The 18,239-nt window shown below is 38.3% G+C and overlaps 1 protein-coding gene across 1 annotated transcript in view; it reads right to left on the bottom strand.

Moving 5' to 3' along the window:
• The window catches only part of sema3ab (sema domain, immunoglobulin domain (Ig), short basic domain, secreted, (semaphorin) 3Ab), a 54,150-nt gene that overhangs the window by 18,725 nt on the left and 17,186 nt on the right, over nucleotides 1–18,239 (bottom strand). Inside the window, exons 2-6 of the mRNA XM_033968204.2 lie at nucleotides 13,174–13,334; nucleotides 12,043–12,105; nucleotides 6,344–6,463; nucleotides 4,935–5,025; nucleotides 3,497–3,616 (exon numbers count right to left, since the gene is read on the bottom strand). Of these exons, the coding sequence (XP_033824095.1) occupies nucleotides 3,497–3,616; nucleotides 4,935–5,025; nucleotides 6,344–6,463; nucleotides 12,043–12,105; nucleotides 13,174–13,334 (555 nt within the window). The remainder of the gene's footprint in view (nucleotides 1–3,496; nucleotides 3,617–4,934; nucleotides 5,026–6,343; nucleotides 6,464–12,042; nucleotides 12,106–13,173; nucleotides 13,335–18,239) is intronic.

Below are 18,239 nucleotides of genomic sequence, written 5' to 3'. Positions count from 1 at the left end.
GTAATGGATTAAATTGTTTGCTTTTTTATGTTTTACATTTTGGTTTATGATATAAAATGAGATAAGACAAGTTATATAACCCTAATCCCTAACCCCTGAAGTGCCTATGACAGGTTGAACTACTCATTAAATTAAAACACATCATTATTTTTAATATTTTGGGGAAAAAAAATACAATTTCATTCTCAGTCTGGCCATTTTAGTTCCTGGTTGAAAATGATGACATCACACTAGGGAATTCCTTAACTATTACGCAGCAACTGTTATACAGTGGGATAAAAGTACAATCTACACATAAAATATTATTTGGCAAACACAAAAATAAGAAAACGCCATCATGTTGTTGAAATAATGTTAAAGTATCACTAAAAATGTGCTTCTTGCGTGTAAATTGTGCTGAATTTTTTAATAGAATTCTCTTAGAACTCTACTTCCTGTAGTTTACAATTTATTTTTAAACTTTTCCTCATCAGCTGCTTCTTGATTGGTGTAAAACTATAATTTATATTTACAACAGGTATTATCTCACCATTTTATTTACAGTTACAAGAGAATCATAAAAACTCGCACACCCACATTCTAACCATAGGCTTAACCTGTTTTCCTGTTCCTAAACTTAAAGGGCCCATATTACGCAATTTTCTGATCTGTGTTATACGGTTGTTTCCTCATCAAAAACATACCTGGAGTTGTGTTTTGTTTCACCTCCATCAACACCGTCCTGTATTACACTTTTAAACTCCATACACCTTCACTAGAATCATTTGGATCATTTTAGCCCTGAAATTTCCAATCGCCGCTGGACAAAAGTTGAAAACTACAGCTTCATGACATCACAGAGTGGAACAGAGCATTTTGAGCTTTGGAAATGTAGACTAATAATAAAGGATTACTCAAACATGTGGATGAAACAAAACACAACTCCAAGTATGTTTTTGATGAGGTAACAACATTATAACATGTCTTAAAGCTCACAAGAGTCAACCGCAAACCTTAACCATTTTCCTAACCCTAAACTTAACCAACATAATCCATTTTCTAATCTAAATTATAAACCTATTCCTAAACTAGTATAAACCATGCATGTTTTTCTATGGCTCATCATCCTCCTCCCCAACAACAAGGGGAACTAATCAGCTCTTTCGGCTTGTCACACATTCTGACCAAACTTGTCAATGGTTCAAGTGAATGCCAGTCCTCTGCCAATCGCTCTTCATGAATGGCTCTAGATAAATAAAGGCCTGTGTGAATGAGCCCGGCAGCTCCCATCCCTGCCCCCTCACTGCCATGACGACACGATCTGGCACCAGCGGCGGATGGATACGCTCATTTCCACGCTTTGTGCCCTATTCTTCCATATGTCGCACGGTGCTTTGGGTCGCGTTACGCCCCGAACCGGGACTAGATCTCTCAGGACATACAACAGGTTCAGGGTTAGTGCGCTTCCGAAAATGCAAACTGTCCATTCATGGTCTTAGTAGCTTTTTAGGTTTTAGTGTACACATTTAGGAATGCGCAGTTAAACGCCAAGGTAGCATTTAGACACATAAAGATCCCCGTTTTTATATAGCATTTTCCACTTTCTAGCCACTCAAAGCACTTTACATCAACGAACCACTCACCCATTCACAGGCACATTCATACACCAGTGTACGCAGACACTGGAGGCGAGGTGGATTATGTGTCTTGCCCAAGGACACAACAACATTATTCATTTGGTGGATCTGACCGCTCTACCAACTCAGCTACTATGACCCATTCCATTGCATATCAGTGTTGGCTGTGTATATTTGGTCATATTTTTTGTCATTATAATGTTGTCCTGATATAAAACCATTCAAAAACTACCCATTTTAGTTTTTGAATATAAAACACAAGTAAATACAGTTCTTGTACCCAGATTTTCGCTTGTATTTAAGTAAAATGTCTCTTATGGCAGTACTATATTGTATAAGCAACTCCTCTGGTCAAATTAAGTCCAGATGCGTGCTGTCTGCATCTAATATAAAAGTATTTTATTGTTTGAGTATCAGGAAGTGCATGGTTAGCCTGCTAGTTGTTGTTAGCTTATCTGTGATGGCAAAGTTCGGCTCCAGTCTCTGAAAGTTTTGAAAAGTGCAGTGAATAATTAGGATCCTCTGAGTAATAGAGTTTGGGGGCTTTGTGGACATTTTTGTGTCCATTTCACAAGAATCCACAGATGTTAAGTGTTATCATTTTATGGGCGGATTCATAACCCATTCATCTGTTTATCCAGTGACCAAACTGAAATGCCTTGTACATTCTGAGCTTCCTAATTGTTCACCACAATGAGTTTATAAGCACTTTTCACAGCTTTCAGAGAACAGTGTGGAGAATCACTTCCTGATTAACGAACACTTTACAATTAGTGGACTTATTTTGACCTCAAGAGCTGCTGCTTATACAATATATCTGTACTGGGGCAAGACACATTTCCCTCAAATACATAGAAAACAGAACCGTCATTCACAAAGTGTACGTTATAACTAGAGCTGGGCAGACATTAAAATGTTTAATCGATATCAAATCACACGCTTACAAGAAATTAATTAATCTCAATGAATCACATGTTGTGTGCAAATGTCAAATGGGCGCCTAAATTGCTCTTTATTTTACCATTTATGCCTAAATGTACTGCAGTATCATTCAAAGCTTTGCTGTTTTGACTTAGATTTTTCAATGTACCTGGGGCCAGGTTCTTTAAAAGTGAATTCCAAATAACATTAAAGGCTCAGTGTTAGGCTATTTCATTATTTCCTAATGTCTGCATTCAAATATAAGATTGGAAAGTTATTTTGGAGCTGAAACTGTGTTTTAGGACATATAGGTTATAGGCTCTTTTCCTGTGGCTGCTCTGTGTACTTGTTTCTCCTGCTCTGTGCTCACTCTGAGCCTAACAGGAGGCTGCTAGAGTCCTGGTTAATCTTGCTTTAAAGACTTTAGTGCCCATTTCTCTGTGATTGCTGACTCTTTTTGGATAGTTTAAAAACATACTTGGAGTCGCCTCTGTCGCGCTCTCTGTACAGCAGAGGTATCATGTTAGTGCCCAGACAGAGCGGACCCGCCCCCTCGTGTGTGTGTATGTGCTGAGTGGAGAGAGAGGAAAAGGCGAGTGTGGCGGCTCACAGACCAGAGCGCCGTCTTTGATCCTGTGTTTTTGACTGATACATGTCACCTGTGTTAACGCACGTCAAAATAATTAATGGCGATGAATGATTTACTGAGTAAACTCGTTAACCTGTTCAGTTATGACTCATTATTTATACATTTAATGAGAGTTACAATAGTTAATCTCTCTCTAACCTCTGACCCTAATTGTTTATGTTAAGTTAGTCAAAATAATTAGCGTCAATTTTCCCTCACTTTATTTATTCCATTCCCCTCAAATCCCTGCCATCCCTCCCTGCTTTAGGGACCACATCTGAAACCCAGCGACGTACTTTATCTAGCATGACAAGACACACATTGTTCTTACCATTTAACCACCTGGAGTCATGCTGCTCTGTCCTGATTGGATGATGCTTCCCGAGGGTCCTGAAAATGGCGAAGTCACGGCCCATGAAGTCGGCTGACGTGCCGGAGTACAGCTCCCCATCTGTGCAGAAACAACATGAGTGTGGGGGTTCAAAATACACAGATCCCCATAGAGGCTAGTGTTAAATGTTGTCAGATTGTTTGGTGGCAGGTGAGGCATGTATCCTCTGAGAGCACGAGACAATAATATGGTGTGAAAGTTAGCAGAAAAGTGTGTCTATGGATGGCCTTGATAATTAGGACGAAAAATGGTACATACATTTCTGGTCTCATTGTTTACAGATGTTGGATGTTTTTTCTGAAATGTTTTTTTCTAAAAACATATACAATCATTTGAATTTAAAATCTAATCAAAAGTAAAGCGATTGCGTGGTTTTGTCTTTTGGTTTGAGTTTTTGCATTTAAATCTTTGCTTTTGTGTTATTTATTTTGAAGTAGTGGTTCTGTTATTTCAGTTTTATTTTGGAAAAAAAATTTACTTTGTCTTTCTTTCGTTTCTTGTGTCCTTGCAAGCTTAAACTTTTACACAAAATAGATTCGAAAGATATATACATTAAAATGTGTTGCTAAGACGCTCTTAATATTTCAAATAAATAATAATAAAAATTAATAAATAATAATGATCATGATAATCATAATAATCATAATAATAATACATATCTTTTGTCCATATTTTTACCCCAAAAAGGCTTTTAGTGAAAGAAGTATAAACAAACCTTTAAATTATATATGTCCTCTTACGAATTTTACAAAAATAATCAATCAATAAATAAATAAAAGTAAAGTACATTGTAAGAAACATGTAGAATTCACATTAAACTGAACCAGTAGCATATGGATAAAAAACAACTCATTCCAAACAAACGCCAACATAAAGTTCCCTACGTTACTATTTATTTGATCAGAAGCGCTAATATTATGTTTCCTACGTTTGACAATGCGACGGGGGACGAGGGCCCACCGGAGAGCCAGGTCAGAAAACAAATTCTAAACAAAAGGGGAAAATCCGAGGTGATGGACTGGAAAATTGCCATCTGGTGGGTTAAACGCCGTGATATAACACAATACGACTTGGCAATTGAGCCGAAAGACGTGCTCATTTGCCAAAAAAACGTCACAAAGCAAATGTAACTGAACCTCATCTGTTTCACACTCCCATCTAAGGTACCCTCCGATTAAAATAGCCTTTTACAGAGGTGTCGATGACGGGTTAGGAGTTTGCAAATACAACGTTCTTCTTTTTAATAGACGCACGGAATGCTTTGGTTTGTCATTAGCACATGTTTAACACTGTCGACGTACAGGGAGATGAAAGGGTGAGTTGAGGGTGTTTTCTAGGCATTCCGGGCTTTTATATGAGCCCGTACGCACACACTCACCGATGAGCATGGAGGCCGTGGTGAGCCGGGGATCGTACGGACTCTTCCCACGACCGTTTTCGATGTGGGGCTCCAACCGGAATACGCCATCCTGGGAAAAAAGAGAGCGGAAGTTATGTGGTTTGTTAAGGGAAACGTCGGTATGCTGTGCTCTGTGTAAGTGACAAACAGCTGGCTAATGAGCAGGAGGCACAGTTGTAAGGCTGACTTAGTTTAAAGGCATTTTCAACCGTCAGGCATGAACCCAGGCAGCAGCAAAGTGATGCAATAGGGAAACGAATAGTGCAAAAATGTTCACTGGTGCCTTTTCATGTTTAGTTTATTGCAGACTTAAAAATGAATCATGAAAGCACAGTACAAAATATAGAAAAAAAGGTCACACGCTCTAATATTTCGTTGGACCGCCTTTAGCTTTGATTATGATGCATTCACTGTGGCATTGTTTCGATTTCGCTTCTGCAATGTCACAAGATTTATTTCCATCCAGTGTTGCATTAATTTTTCACCCAGATCTTGCATTGATGATGTTAGAGTCTGACCGCTGCACAAAGCCTTCTCCAGCACATCCCAAAGATTCTCAATGGGGTTAAGGTCTGGACTCTGTGGTGGACAATCCATGTGTGAAAATGATGTCTCATGCTCCTGAACCACTCTGTCACAATTTGAGCCCAATGAATCCTGGCATTGTCATCTTGGAATATGCCCGTGCCATCAGGGAAGAAAAAATTGATGGAATAACCTGGACATTCAGTATATTCAGGTGTCAGCTGACCTCATTCTTTGAGCACAGACTGTTGCTGAACCTAGACCTGAACAACCACAGCAACCACAACCTATTTGCTTAGTTAAATCCAGGTGGTAAACATAAAAGAAATAAAATAATATAATATACTATGGAACTGCAATAGACAGCTATACAGAAACGCAGCCATTTCTCACATCTCACATGTTAAAGCAACACTGTGTAAAGTTCTAAAGGAGGCACGTCACCTGCATAATTCTATGGAAATAAAAAGATGCAACCACTACATACTTTGGATTTTACATTCCCTGTGGAGATGAATAGCTTTTATCATACTGTGGAATATTATAGCCAAAGGAAACAAGCAGAAGGAACTACCCCTTCAGGCCAAGTACGAGTCAGGTCTGTGGAGATGCAAGCCTGCTCATAGTCAGGACGTATGTTTCAGGGCAATAAAACACACCCAAAAAAACATGCTCTTATTTTAGTCAATGTTTTTGGCTTAAATGTTACACAGAGTTAATATACTCTACAGTGACCTTGTGTGGATCCATTTAAATTTGGCTTGTTAAAAGATAAGATGTTGACTACCAATTAGGCTACTGTACTGCTTGAAAATAAAATTCATTAGTCAGATTTAATTACCGTACGTGACCTTATGCCTTACCTCTGGCTTGCGTCCCACCTCCAGATAGGTGCACACGGGGTGGAAGGCTCCTGTCCCACACGCGTAAACATGCGTGTGGTTGTATGGCTGTAAGACCTTGATGAAGTTTGAACACTCCCTCTGAAAAACAAATGCATATATAGGATTAGGACTTTATTTTTCCATGATGGATGCTGATACTGATTGTTGAGAATGTAAAGAATTGATTGCCGAAAAGCGATAGACAATATTTTTGAGCCAATACGTTAGGTCAATTTTGATAATTTTCTCCAAAACATATTATTTTGTGTAATGTTTTATTTGGATTTTCATCATTTCAAAGGGTAGACACACTCCCACTCTCAGTTTGAACCATTTTAAACAGATCTGAGCCTGGATCATTTCTTTCTGTGATTAGTTTGTAGGTAAAATGCAAATGTCTTGTTTGCACTGAATTTGCCAAATGCTACAATTCTATTAAATACAAAAAGTGTTTAGATTCACTTTAAAGGGCAAATATTCTGCTATTTTCTGATCACAAACATACTTGGAGTCGTGTCTTGTTTCATTCATACATGTTTAACACACAATCCACCTTGTGATGTCATGTGGTAATACAGGAAGTGCTCCACTGTGTTTTAAACTCCATACACTTTCACTAGAATCATTTGGATAATTTCAGCCCCGTAATTGCCCATCTTTACTGAACAAAAGGCAAAAGGTAGCTGTTGATTTGAAAACTACCGCTACATGACATCACAAGGTGGAACAGAGGATTTTGGGCTTTGTAGATGTAGACAGATCAATAATAGAATAATAAAGGGCTACTCATACATGTGTGAATGAAACAAAACACAACTTCAGGTATGTTGTTGATGAGGTAACAACATTATAACATGGTTTAAAGCTGACAAGAGTAAATTTTGTTTAACACAGGATCTTTAAGGCCGGTAGTCAATACCCTAAAAAGTGTAAATATTTGCCTAATATATCTGCCAACCTATATGTCTATCTCTAGTTAGGACTGCTTTTTTCTTACTGCTTATGAAAAGGAAAAAAATACCAAATTTCACTTCATTTTAATCTGAGAGATCTGAGGATACTCATAAACGCATTTATACGTATAAAAACATTGAAAACTGCTGCTATTATCCTATTATCATTTCATCTAGTTTCGGATGCGTGCCATTCCTCTTATGTCCTCAACAAACCCGTCAATCCCCAGGCTGTAATACCAGACAGCACTTGGCGAATTTTCCTTCCTCGAATTTAATCCCATCTGTTTTTGTTTATCCTAGGGAAAAAAAAAATGCTTTTCTTTGCACTGGCATCCTGGAATCTTTGTAATCCCCTGTCGGAATGACCGCGAAATCCATATGGGATCAAGTAAGACTGTAAAATAAGGGAAGTCAATCCTAATAATCAGATTAAAGGGCATGATTTGAGATGTCCAGGATTGTGCTTAGTCATTGCAGCTTGGAGGATGAGGTTAGGAGGGTTAAGATGGCTGTGCTCACATATGGCGTGCTCCCCGTGCTGCTGGTGCACGTGGTCCGGTCCGTCATCATATATTCAGAGAGAGAAAAGCTGTATGCATGAACGGCCTAGCTGCAGGACACTTAACTGGGTCAGAGGCTGATAGTTGTTTTGCTGTTTGTTTGATTTTTCAGGACATAACGAAAATCTATATATGACATCTTCACTTGGGAAAAAAGGCAAAGAAAAGAAAATTCATGTATTTAAGTAATTCAAAGTGCTTTACAGAATAAGAAGGACATCCTCAGTGTAAGATGGTTCATTTGGCACTAACATGTCGGAGATGTACTTTGGTGCTAGGCCGTGGAGAGACTTGTTCTCAAGCAGAGCTGCTTTAAAGTATATTCTCTGAGCCACAGGAAGCCAGTGCAGAGACCCGAGCACAGGACTTAAGACTGGCTTATAGTCCAGTGCCAGGCCCCGCTCAACTGAGAACCATACCGTACGATCTTCTGCGTACGTGATCAGGGTCCAGGTGCAACGTGGGAATCCAAACCATCTAATTTGCATTCATTATTTGTTATTTTCTTACTGTGGCAATAAACAATCATATTAGGCTGATATGCAAACATTTCTGTGCCAAACTTTAGCTGTTCTGAGTTGTTTTGAATCAGTTGTCTGTGTAGTAGTGGACCAACCGATCACAGCGCTTACTTTCGGTGGTAATTCAATGCATAACTTTTCATCAGAGGTGCATCTACACAGCGAGCTTTCTGATTGGCTTTCATATGCATCGAGGCACATAGTTTCGATGCCTTCAGTGGGAATCTACAATGTAAATTGTCATGACAATAAGGAAAAAAAAACATGAAAAAGTGTGTTCAAACTTTCGACTGGTAGTGTAGTTTGCAGTAAAGTTGCCAAAAAATGACTTGGAACAGTAGATAATACTATTAAAACACCATATACAGTTTGGTAACAGGAAAAGGGGTAAATTTAGTGTTTAGTTCCACCATAAGTATTAAAATAATCAGAAAGAATATGAAAATGTATTTTTTCAAGAGAAATGAAAGCAAGAGCTGACATGTGTTCAGAATGAGGCAAAAATCACTAGGATTTACACGTAATGTGCTGCTTTGGTGTAAATTGGGGGTAAACATAACCATAATTATGTGTGAAGGAAACACCAACAAGGTAAAAAGCTCAAATGGATATTTTGCATAATCTGTTCACATTCATTGAATATTGAGTCAACAGGATAAATTCAATTGTGTTACTCATGAATTAACTTACTCTGTGTAATCCCTCTGTAGATTATGGACTTGGCACATACTTCACAACTATGGCTTGTCATTATTATTATTACAGTAATAGAGACTGAACAGATGCAACTCAGTTCTACTTTCAAACTAGATGTTATTTTGTGCATGTAGCATGTTCATAAAGAGCTGCACACATTCAGCTGTACACAACATACTGTAATAATATATATACATAGCATTTAAATGCAATGGAAAAATGGGCGTCTCATTGACAGTTTCCAAGCAGCTGATGAATAGGAGCCAAATAGTGCAGGGAGCAGGGGAAACCTTGCCTGAAGCGCTGTGTTATTTAATCTGGACAGTGGAGGGATTAAAATAGCCGTGTGACGTAAGGCTATGGGTCGTACAACGCAGATATGCAGGTTCACACTCCTCTGCACCGCTTCCTGCACAATCTCCTCAGGTTTAAAACGACTCCCCGAAGGCCCAGTATTCAACCAATGCTTCATGTTTGCAGAGGGAACACAAAGAGGACACACACTTGACGTTGTCCAGATACAGAGTGATACAGTGAGGGAGACCATTAATGAAAAACATCACCATCTCGCCACTGTCGCTTTAATGATGCACAGATGAACTTTTGTGGTGGAGGGTCCAACACCTGCTTGTTTGGAGATGACATTGCTTTGTCTGGAATGTTCCATAGCATTTAACAAAATTTTGATACGTCCATGGAGACAAGCAGGTGACACCACTATATCAAGTTATAGGTCACATCTGTTGAGAGGCGAGGTATCTTCAAAGTAATAATGCATGTTTTTTGTTTTTTTGTTTGCAAAACTAAACTGATTAAAGCCACGATAGACAAGTTTAATGCCATAATGTGACAATCCACAAAAGTTGTAAAGTGCTCTCCAACGTCACTGATAGAATCTACTGTTTTAGCCTGATCCAAACTACATTAAAGCAGTTAAATGGTGGTTTGCAAACATCAAATGGTGGCTCAAAATAGTTTCCTTATTTTTGATACATATAGATAATTTTATTTTATACAACTTTTAACATAGACCTGTAACACTTAATATGTAGCTGACCTTTGAACCTTAAACATTTGATTATCATTTGGTACCAACTTAAAGATGCACTGTGTACATTTTCTGGTGGAAGGACTGCTACCTGCAGGTCTCCATGGAGATGTTATTGCTTTGTCTGGAGTGTTCCATAGTATGGCATTAAACATATCCATTTTGCATTTAGTCAATTACATTTTTTATAGTATTTACATGCACTGTGAGTGAGCTCCCCTCTCCACAGATCTGACCTGTAAATTGTCCCTGTGGTGTCATTTTCTTGTCTCCATAGAAATAAAGTGTAAATGTCATTCTGTGGAACATTTTAGGCAACATCTCCATGGAGAGAAGCAGGTGATGGACCCTCCACCAGAAAAGTTCCACGGTGCACCTTTAAGCAAAAACATAGTAAGCTCTGTTGTCTTTTTGTCTCTGAATGTTTGAACACTGTTGAGTTTCTTCCACAGCGCGTCTGCAGAACGCCTTGTCTGGAAACTCCTGTCCCAATTCTCGTGCAGTGGAATCCCGTATTGTGGCCTTACCAAAACTTTCCAGTCTAATAACATAATCCCACTAATGCGGATGATCCCAGACAAATATGACTCTCATTATCTGAACACAGCAGCGCTTGTCCCAGTGAATGCACAGGGGTCCCAGGGCGCCCTCTGTGGGTCAAATGTAGTTCAGAGAGTACAGCGAATGGTGATTAAGGTCAAATGATGGTCTTAATCTGAGCCTTGGAGATTATGCTGTGTTGGTGTTGTTGTACTTGGACAGATTGGATATGTCAACAGTGGTAAGTCTGAAAATCTCCTGGTATTGTCACTGTGTATAGAGTCTTTTTATTAGCAATGATATTTGTTCAAAAATGTATCATGTTAGTCAGTTGTATACTAAGCTGGAAGTTAAAGGTGCACTATTTGGACAGGTTTATCTAAAACGTAAAACCTGTATGTTTTTGATGAGGGAACAACTTTAAAGTATTTGCCTCTCCACAGATCTGGCCTGTAACTTTTTACATGGAGGAACCACACATCCATTCACACACCTCTGTATGCACAAACTGTGTAAGAGGTGGGCTAAGTGTCTTGCCCAAGGACACAACAACAACAACAGTGTTATGTTAGAAATGGGATTCAAATCACTGCTCACTGAATGGGCATCAGTCGATCAGAGGCTTAGTCTGGTGGTGTCATCTGCTTGTCTCCATGGAGTTTAATTCCATACTGTGGAGAATTCCAGGCAAAGCAGTTAAATCGCCATAGAGACCAGGAGAAGAAGGACACTACACCAGAAAAGTTACATAGTGGACCTTTAAAGAAGAAGAAGAATTTTTTTCAACCTTACTATGTTCTGTCTTTACTGCATATACACTACCAGTCAAAAGTCTGGATACACTTTTTAATTTATATTGTAGATTCTAACTGACAGCATCAAAAGTATGAATGGACAGGTATGGGATGAATTAAACAAAACAAAAAAAAACACTCAAATAACTCAACTTAGTCATCCTTTGCTTTGAACCCTGGTTTCCACTTTTTGGCATTTCTTGACCCTGACAAGGCACAACTGTGAAGTGAAAACCATTTCAGGAGACGTCATAATGAAGCTCATTGAGAGAGCGAAGCAAAAGGTGACTACACTGAGGATTTGAATAGAAAATAGAAAAAATATGTAGTGGACTTTTTTCTCATATTATTCCATATATCTTGCAACATATATGTGATGTCCATATGTATATAAAAGTAGAAAGTAGTAAACATTGGATGAGGGTGTGTCCAGACCTTTGACTAGTGTCTTCTTCTCTGTCCCTGCCCTTATATGTGGTCACTAAAGCAGAATACCTGTTCCAAAGGTCACACGAATGGATTTATTGACAGAACTATAGAACTCGAGGAGACATTTTGCTTACCAATAGATCTTTGCCTGCCCATTTGCATTCATCTCGTCTGTTCGGAGCAGCCAACCATGGAATCTGCGACGCAAAAAACCATAGGTCAGACAAAACCGGGTCAATAAAATATAAATAACTTAAGATTAAAGAAAAAAAGATTTGTTGAACACTTTGTTTCACTTTCCTCCATTATTTATCCAGGTGTGGCAGCTCAAAACATGTACACGCGAGGGTCTTGTTGAAATATTTATAAGTACTTTTCTGTAGAACCAAAAAAGGCTGTCCCCAGACATCTGATCTACTGACTAACAGCAGTGCTTCTCAAACTGTGGGACGTGGGTTGCTTCTGGTAGTACACTGAAGTCTTTTGCAGTTTTAGTCCCCAATACTTTATATTTTTAGACTTTACTTGATTTGGTCCTTAGAACGTCAATACTACAGCTGTTTGATTATAAGAAAAATATATGATTATGTGAGTGATATCTTAAAGGTACGGTACGTAACTTTCTGAAGGTGGCACTTCGCTTGCATGATTCCATTGAAATAGAAAGTTAAAACCATACTTCGGAACATTCTCCATAGAGATAGATATGCTTTGTGCCATACTATTGAATAGCATTTCCATGGAAACAAGCGGGAGGAGGCTTCAGGTCAATATTATATGAAGCAATTAAGCTATCAAAAGAAGTGAAAGTTTTGTGATTTCTTATCTGATCTTTTAAAGCCATTGATTAGATTTGATTTTAAATGAGACCGTTGTCGTAATTGATTGGTGCAATGCTGCGCAGCTCTGATCTGAGTCCTGTTTTAGTCCCTTTCTAGACCTGATTCTGGTTCAAACTTGCTTTATTTCTGGTCCATCTTGCTTTGTTTTGTTTTTTGGCCCAAATTTTGTGAAATGAAATGAGCCACTTTGTCTCGAGGGCTTTTTTTATGTTACGTTTGGCATTGTCTAATTGCATGTTCAGAGATAGTGTTATTTTAGAGTTAAATAATTAGCTTATTCAGTGACAATAGGGCAGTGAACACCATAAGCTTTCATGCAAACCCAACACTAATGACCCTTTCCATTTTCTACCCCTGATCATTTCATGGTGGTACTTGGTCTTAAATGTTGGTGTAGGCCATGTTTCAAGCCTGGCTCTGTACCTGTGTGTACTCCTGGCTGATGTTGAGGAGGTTGAATGAGAAGATGTGGTCCTTGGCTCCCACCAGCAGCCTCCCCTTCTCCTCATCCAGAAGAAACGTGTGGTAGGACGAACTGTTGGGAAGACCTTCAAATGTCTCCAGGTTGTTGGAGTCCAGCATTTCTGCACGAGCAAATGGAAAGTCCACTGGTCATTATCATATTACAAACATACCATGAAATTTATGGAGGAAAATAAAGTAATTTCTTCCACTGATTACAACGTCATCTAATGGTTTAGTAATAGTTATGCAAATTTTAAAAACCTCTGTGTAGCTAGAGGGGATTTTTCTGCTGACAAGTTAAGTAGGCACTAGGGAAAAAGTCTCTTCGGGTTCAACTAATTCTCAAAAGGAAAGTTTCTAGTTTGGAAGATTTTTGGTACCTGCCTTAAAAAAATGCAGTTTAAAGCTATATTACGATAAGTTGACTCTTGTGAGCTTTAACCCATGTTATAATGTTGTTTCCTCATCTCATACCTGAATTTGTGTTTTGTTTCATTTACACATGTTTAGTTGTCCTAATTATTAGTCTAGCTACATTTCCAAAATTTCTCAAAATGCTCTGTTTCACCTTGTGATGTCATGAAGCTGTAGTTTTAATGTTAACAACTCCTTTTACCTTTAATTCAGTATAGATCGGCAATTCCAAGGCTGAAATTATCCAAATGATTCTAATGAAGGTGTATGGAAATAAAAAACACAGTGGAGCACTTCCTATATTACCACATGACGTGAGTGTTTTCTGTTTGAGAAAAGAACTCAGCCTAAATATGCAGGGTTTGTGTGTGAATTAATGAAGTGAGGACAGGCAGAATATCTATAATTATTCATATTTGCAGTGTGGTTGGATGAGTAAGCAGATATTTGGACTTTGACATTTAACGTTATTAAAATATCATTAAAACCCTGTACCCGATTTTTTTCCCCATATACTTGAGCGAAATGTATCTTACCACAGTACAGCAATAATTAAGTATTTAATTGTTTGATAATCAGTATGCTAGTTGTTGTTAGCTTTATCAACATGGCGAAACTCTGCTCTGGTCTCTGAGAGTTGTGAAAAGTGCTTATAAACTAATTGCAGTGAATATTTAGGATGCTCAGAATGCATAGGGTAAGTGAGGAATAACTTGAGACCACTGCAGTTTAAACAGTTTCAAATGAACTAGTTCTGTTGTTTATATTTTTGAGACTGTAAAAACAGGTACACTATCTTTAAACTGATACATTGAATGCCCAAATCTGCTTTTCAGTTGTGTAATCAGAAGTATGCAAAAAGTTACAAAAAATACTGTCAAAGTATATCAAATCACTACAAAAAGTGAATAGAACTGCTCTATTTTACCATGTCAGTGTACTCAAACTGACCTCATGTTCAGTACCACATGTCCCGTCTTTTCAACTTTCATCTGACCACGATTTCACCTCTTCGTTTGCACTCTGGAGACTCCATGTGTCTGGTGAATGGTTTAATCAATAATTTACTCTCTACATTTTGTTCACTGGACTAAAATGTGGTCACTGAAATACAAACAGGCAGGGAGGAGCAGCAGAGACAAAGCCAAAATGCTCTAGGCAGGTAAAAGTATTTTGTGAGTGAACAGAAGTGGGCTGATGGGACAACCTTGACCCTAGCCCAAATTTTAAAGGACCCATATTACTGTATTTATAATCTATGTTATAATCTTGTTTCATCATCACACACATACCTGGAGTTGTGTTTTGTTTCATTCACACATGTTTAACACATGTGCGTTTAGTCTGAGTTCTCTCTGAGGCATTAGAGGAAGCGATCCATGTTTTTAATCTCCAAACACACTCGCTAGAATTATTTGGATAATTTCAGCTCTGGAATTGCCAATTTGTCATTGTTGAAAACTACCACTTCATGACATGACATGGTGTTAAAAGCATTTGAGTTTTGAAGATGTAGATAAGCCTAATAATGCAGCATTACTGAAACATTTGTGAATGAAACTAAATAAAACTCCAGGTATGTTTTGGAGGAGGTAACATTATAACATGGTTTATAGTTCACATGTTTCATTTTTGAGTAATATAGGATCTTAAACATGAAAAGTAATTTAGGTTGAACAATCTTAGAGAAAATATCATTGTAACTTATAAGACATGAACATGGTGATTAGATTTGCATACAAAGACACATGCTCTTTACATCATGTGTTGTTTGGTAAAACCTGTTAAGACTGTAAAATATAATCAATATATTTTTACATAACATTTTCTCAGGTAATAGCTAGTACAGAAGCTCCTGACAAGGTCACCTTTTTCATCCAGGCACAGTTTTACTAAGAATTCTGGGAAACCAGACTGCCAGACACTATCCCAGTCACTCGATTCTCTGTCATGGTGCATTTTCAACAGTGACAAAGAGATAAATTGTGGCAGAGATTGGAGAAGTTTAAGGACACAATCGTGTCATACTATCACAGCCAGGTGTTTCTGTGTGGTGGTGGTGGTGGTGGTGCAATATCACAGCAGCAGAAAGGACTAAGTGGGTGGGGCTAAAAGTTCAAACTAAAACATGTCCCTGACATATGGTTTGAAATCAGGTACAGTCGCTTTAATGGTGCAAAATTATTAATTGCTGTAAATATTAACAAAGAGGTCTAAACTACAATCTTAGTGAATTACACACTTAGTAACACCCATTTGAAACATCACAGTTCGTTCTCTGCATAGGAGCCATAGACGTTAAGAAGTGGACTAAGGGAGGTCACCCAGAGCAGCTCCAGCCAAGTCAAGCTCATTCCAGGCTGGCAGTTATAGGGGCGAATTTGGAGCCAAGTTCACAGCAACTAAAGAGTCAATCGGAGCAAGGCTGTTGAAGGTCATGCCCCTTCCCGCCTGCACCGCTGGTTGAGCAGGGAGCGGGCACTTAGCAATGCTTTCAATCAAACCTGCTGCTAAAGCTAGAGGGAGCGACCTCAGGGAAAGAAGGCACCTCATTGATCCGGTATTAATGTTCATATGTTGATTTATAGACAAAATAGCCAAAAAAAAATGCCAGGATCATATAATGCAGATTAATACGAACATTTTAAGACCAAAATGACAAGCCTGACTGCCGCAGTTACGGAGAGAGGCGTGACAGCTTTTCAATAGAAAGTGAAGTGGAACCAGAGTCGATGTGGCAGCTAGCAGGTTAGCTATGTGCATTTATATATACAGTTTATGATAAGATCTAAATAATAACAACCTTTGGGAAATACAAACTGAGACTACTAAAATTGCAATTGTCATAATTATTATTATTATAATTATTATTATTATTCATCCCTAGTGGAAAATGATTATAGAGTAAATATAAAAAGTCACTTGTATGTCTAAATGTTGGCTTTTCTACACACCACATTAGCTGCTTTGGAAAACCGCAGGTCCGGTTTTGCAGTGTAATACAAGGCTGTGCCAAGTCCAAAGGAAGCAGACTTTTGCAGAGGCAGTGGAAAGACGAACCTCCCTCTCCACTGAAGCTGCCCTCGACTCAATGATGCATTCAAATGTCATCGAATAAAACAAGTCATTGCTTTTATGTGAAATAACAAAAACGTTGAACTTAAAAGCCCTGTGCTCGATTATTTTCCCCATGTATTTGAGGAAAATATGTTTTGCTTCAGTACAGATATATTATACTGTCTGTCTTTTATTTTCAGATTGCAGGCTTGGATTAGGTGCCTGACTCCCAAAATGATAACAATGAACAAATAACATGTTGCTTTGTATTGAAGGAAATGTTGTGCGATCGAATATGGTGAAACATTAAATACAGGGACTCGTAACTGCTTTTAATTGGACAGTGAAAAACAAATGGACAACCTTAACGAAGACATATCGTGCTTGTGTCTGCTATATCATTATAATCTATGTTAAAGGCTCTGAAAAGTTGATTATGTATAACAGGTCTGCTTTAACGATGGGCTGGTTCAAAAAGATAGTTGGAAAAATAAATATCTTAAGTTGATCTAAAGCAGATATATGGGTCGTATAGGTAAATGCTTCAAAACAGTGTACCCATTACACTTTAGCTAACATTATATACTAGTACTGGGAGTGACGTCTTGTCCTTAGATCGTACCAAACATTTTATCTGCAAAAGAAGATTGACTTTTCTTCTGAGCCTTGATTTTAATGATTACAAAGATGGGTCAAATCAGGTCACATGTTCCACAATGTTTCTTTTGAAGTCTTCTTAAAGGTAGCAGTGAGGAGCTCAGGTTTTGTTCTCACCCACAAAGTGTAGCCGTGCCGTGACCCTCGAACCTTCACTACAATGGAACAAGGCTATACAAGAGAAGCCTTCACCACATAGCCATTGTCCAAACCTGTATTATCATGGAAATGTCAAAACGATGCTCTTCTCCTTTGTATGTGTCAAAGTCCTGTCCAAGCTTAAGGTTCATTGGAAATAGGTGATGACAAACTAGTAGGGTAACTTTTAACTTTGTAAGCTTTGTCTATCGTGTTTAGGCTATGGTCAAAACATCTGTGTGATCCCTCAAAAATTCAAATCTGTCAGCGAAACTTCTTCACTACTAAAACTTTTTGTCCAGTTGACAGATTTAAAGTTTTCTTTCACTATGTTCAAAATGAATAATTGGCTTGATGCTGTGGCCAATAACCAATATCCTATTCAATTTGTTCAAATGTACTGCATAGCCCAGAAATGGTAGAAAAGTCATAACTAACTGGCATGTTACCTTAATACAGAAAGTACAATGAAATATAAATTGTACTTTTATGATGACAGCTTGAACATACAGCCACTTATTTCAGTTGTAACCCACTGGGGCGGAGGGAGAGTGGGGAGTAAAATGTATGGGTGCATATCAGGGAATTTTTGGGAAAAATCACACCGCCAATCTTTGGGTCTGATCGCTCAAGCAATGATGTCTACGTCAATAGAGGAGTTTGAACCGCCGACCTTCAGATCAGTGGACAAACACATACAATCCTACTTTTTGGTTCCTGCTTTTGTAAGTAAGTAGAAAGCTGCAGTTGTAGACATA

This window comes from Periophthalmus magnuspinnatus, chromosome 6 (genome assembly GCF_009829125.3).
Source record: "Periophthalmus magnuspinnatus isolate fPerMag1 chromosome 6, fPerMag1.2.pri, whole genome shotgun sequence".
Classification (NCBI taxonomy): domain Eukaryota; kingdom Metazoa; phylum Chordata; class Actinopteri; order Gobiiformes; family Gobiidae; genus Periophthalmus; species Periophthalmus magnuspinnatus.
The sequence above is the reverse complement of the archived record's forward strand: the minus strand, read 5'-3'. Positions and strand labels throughout refer to the sequence as shown.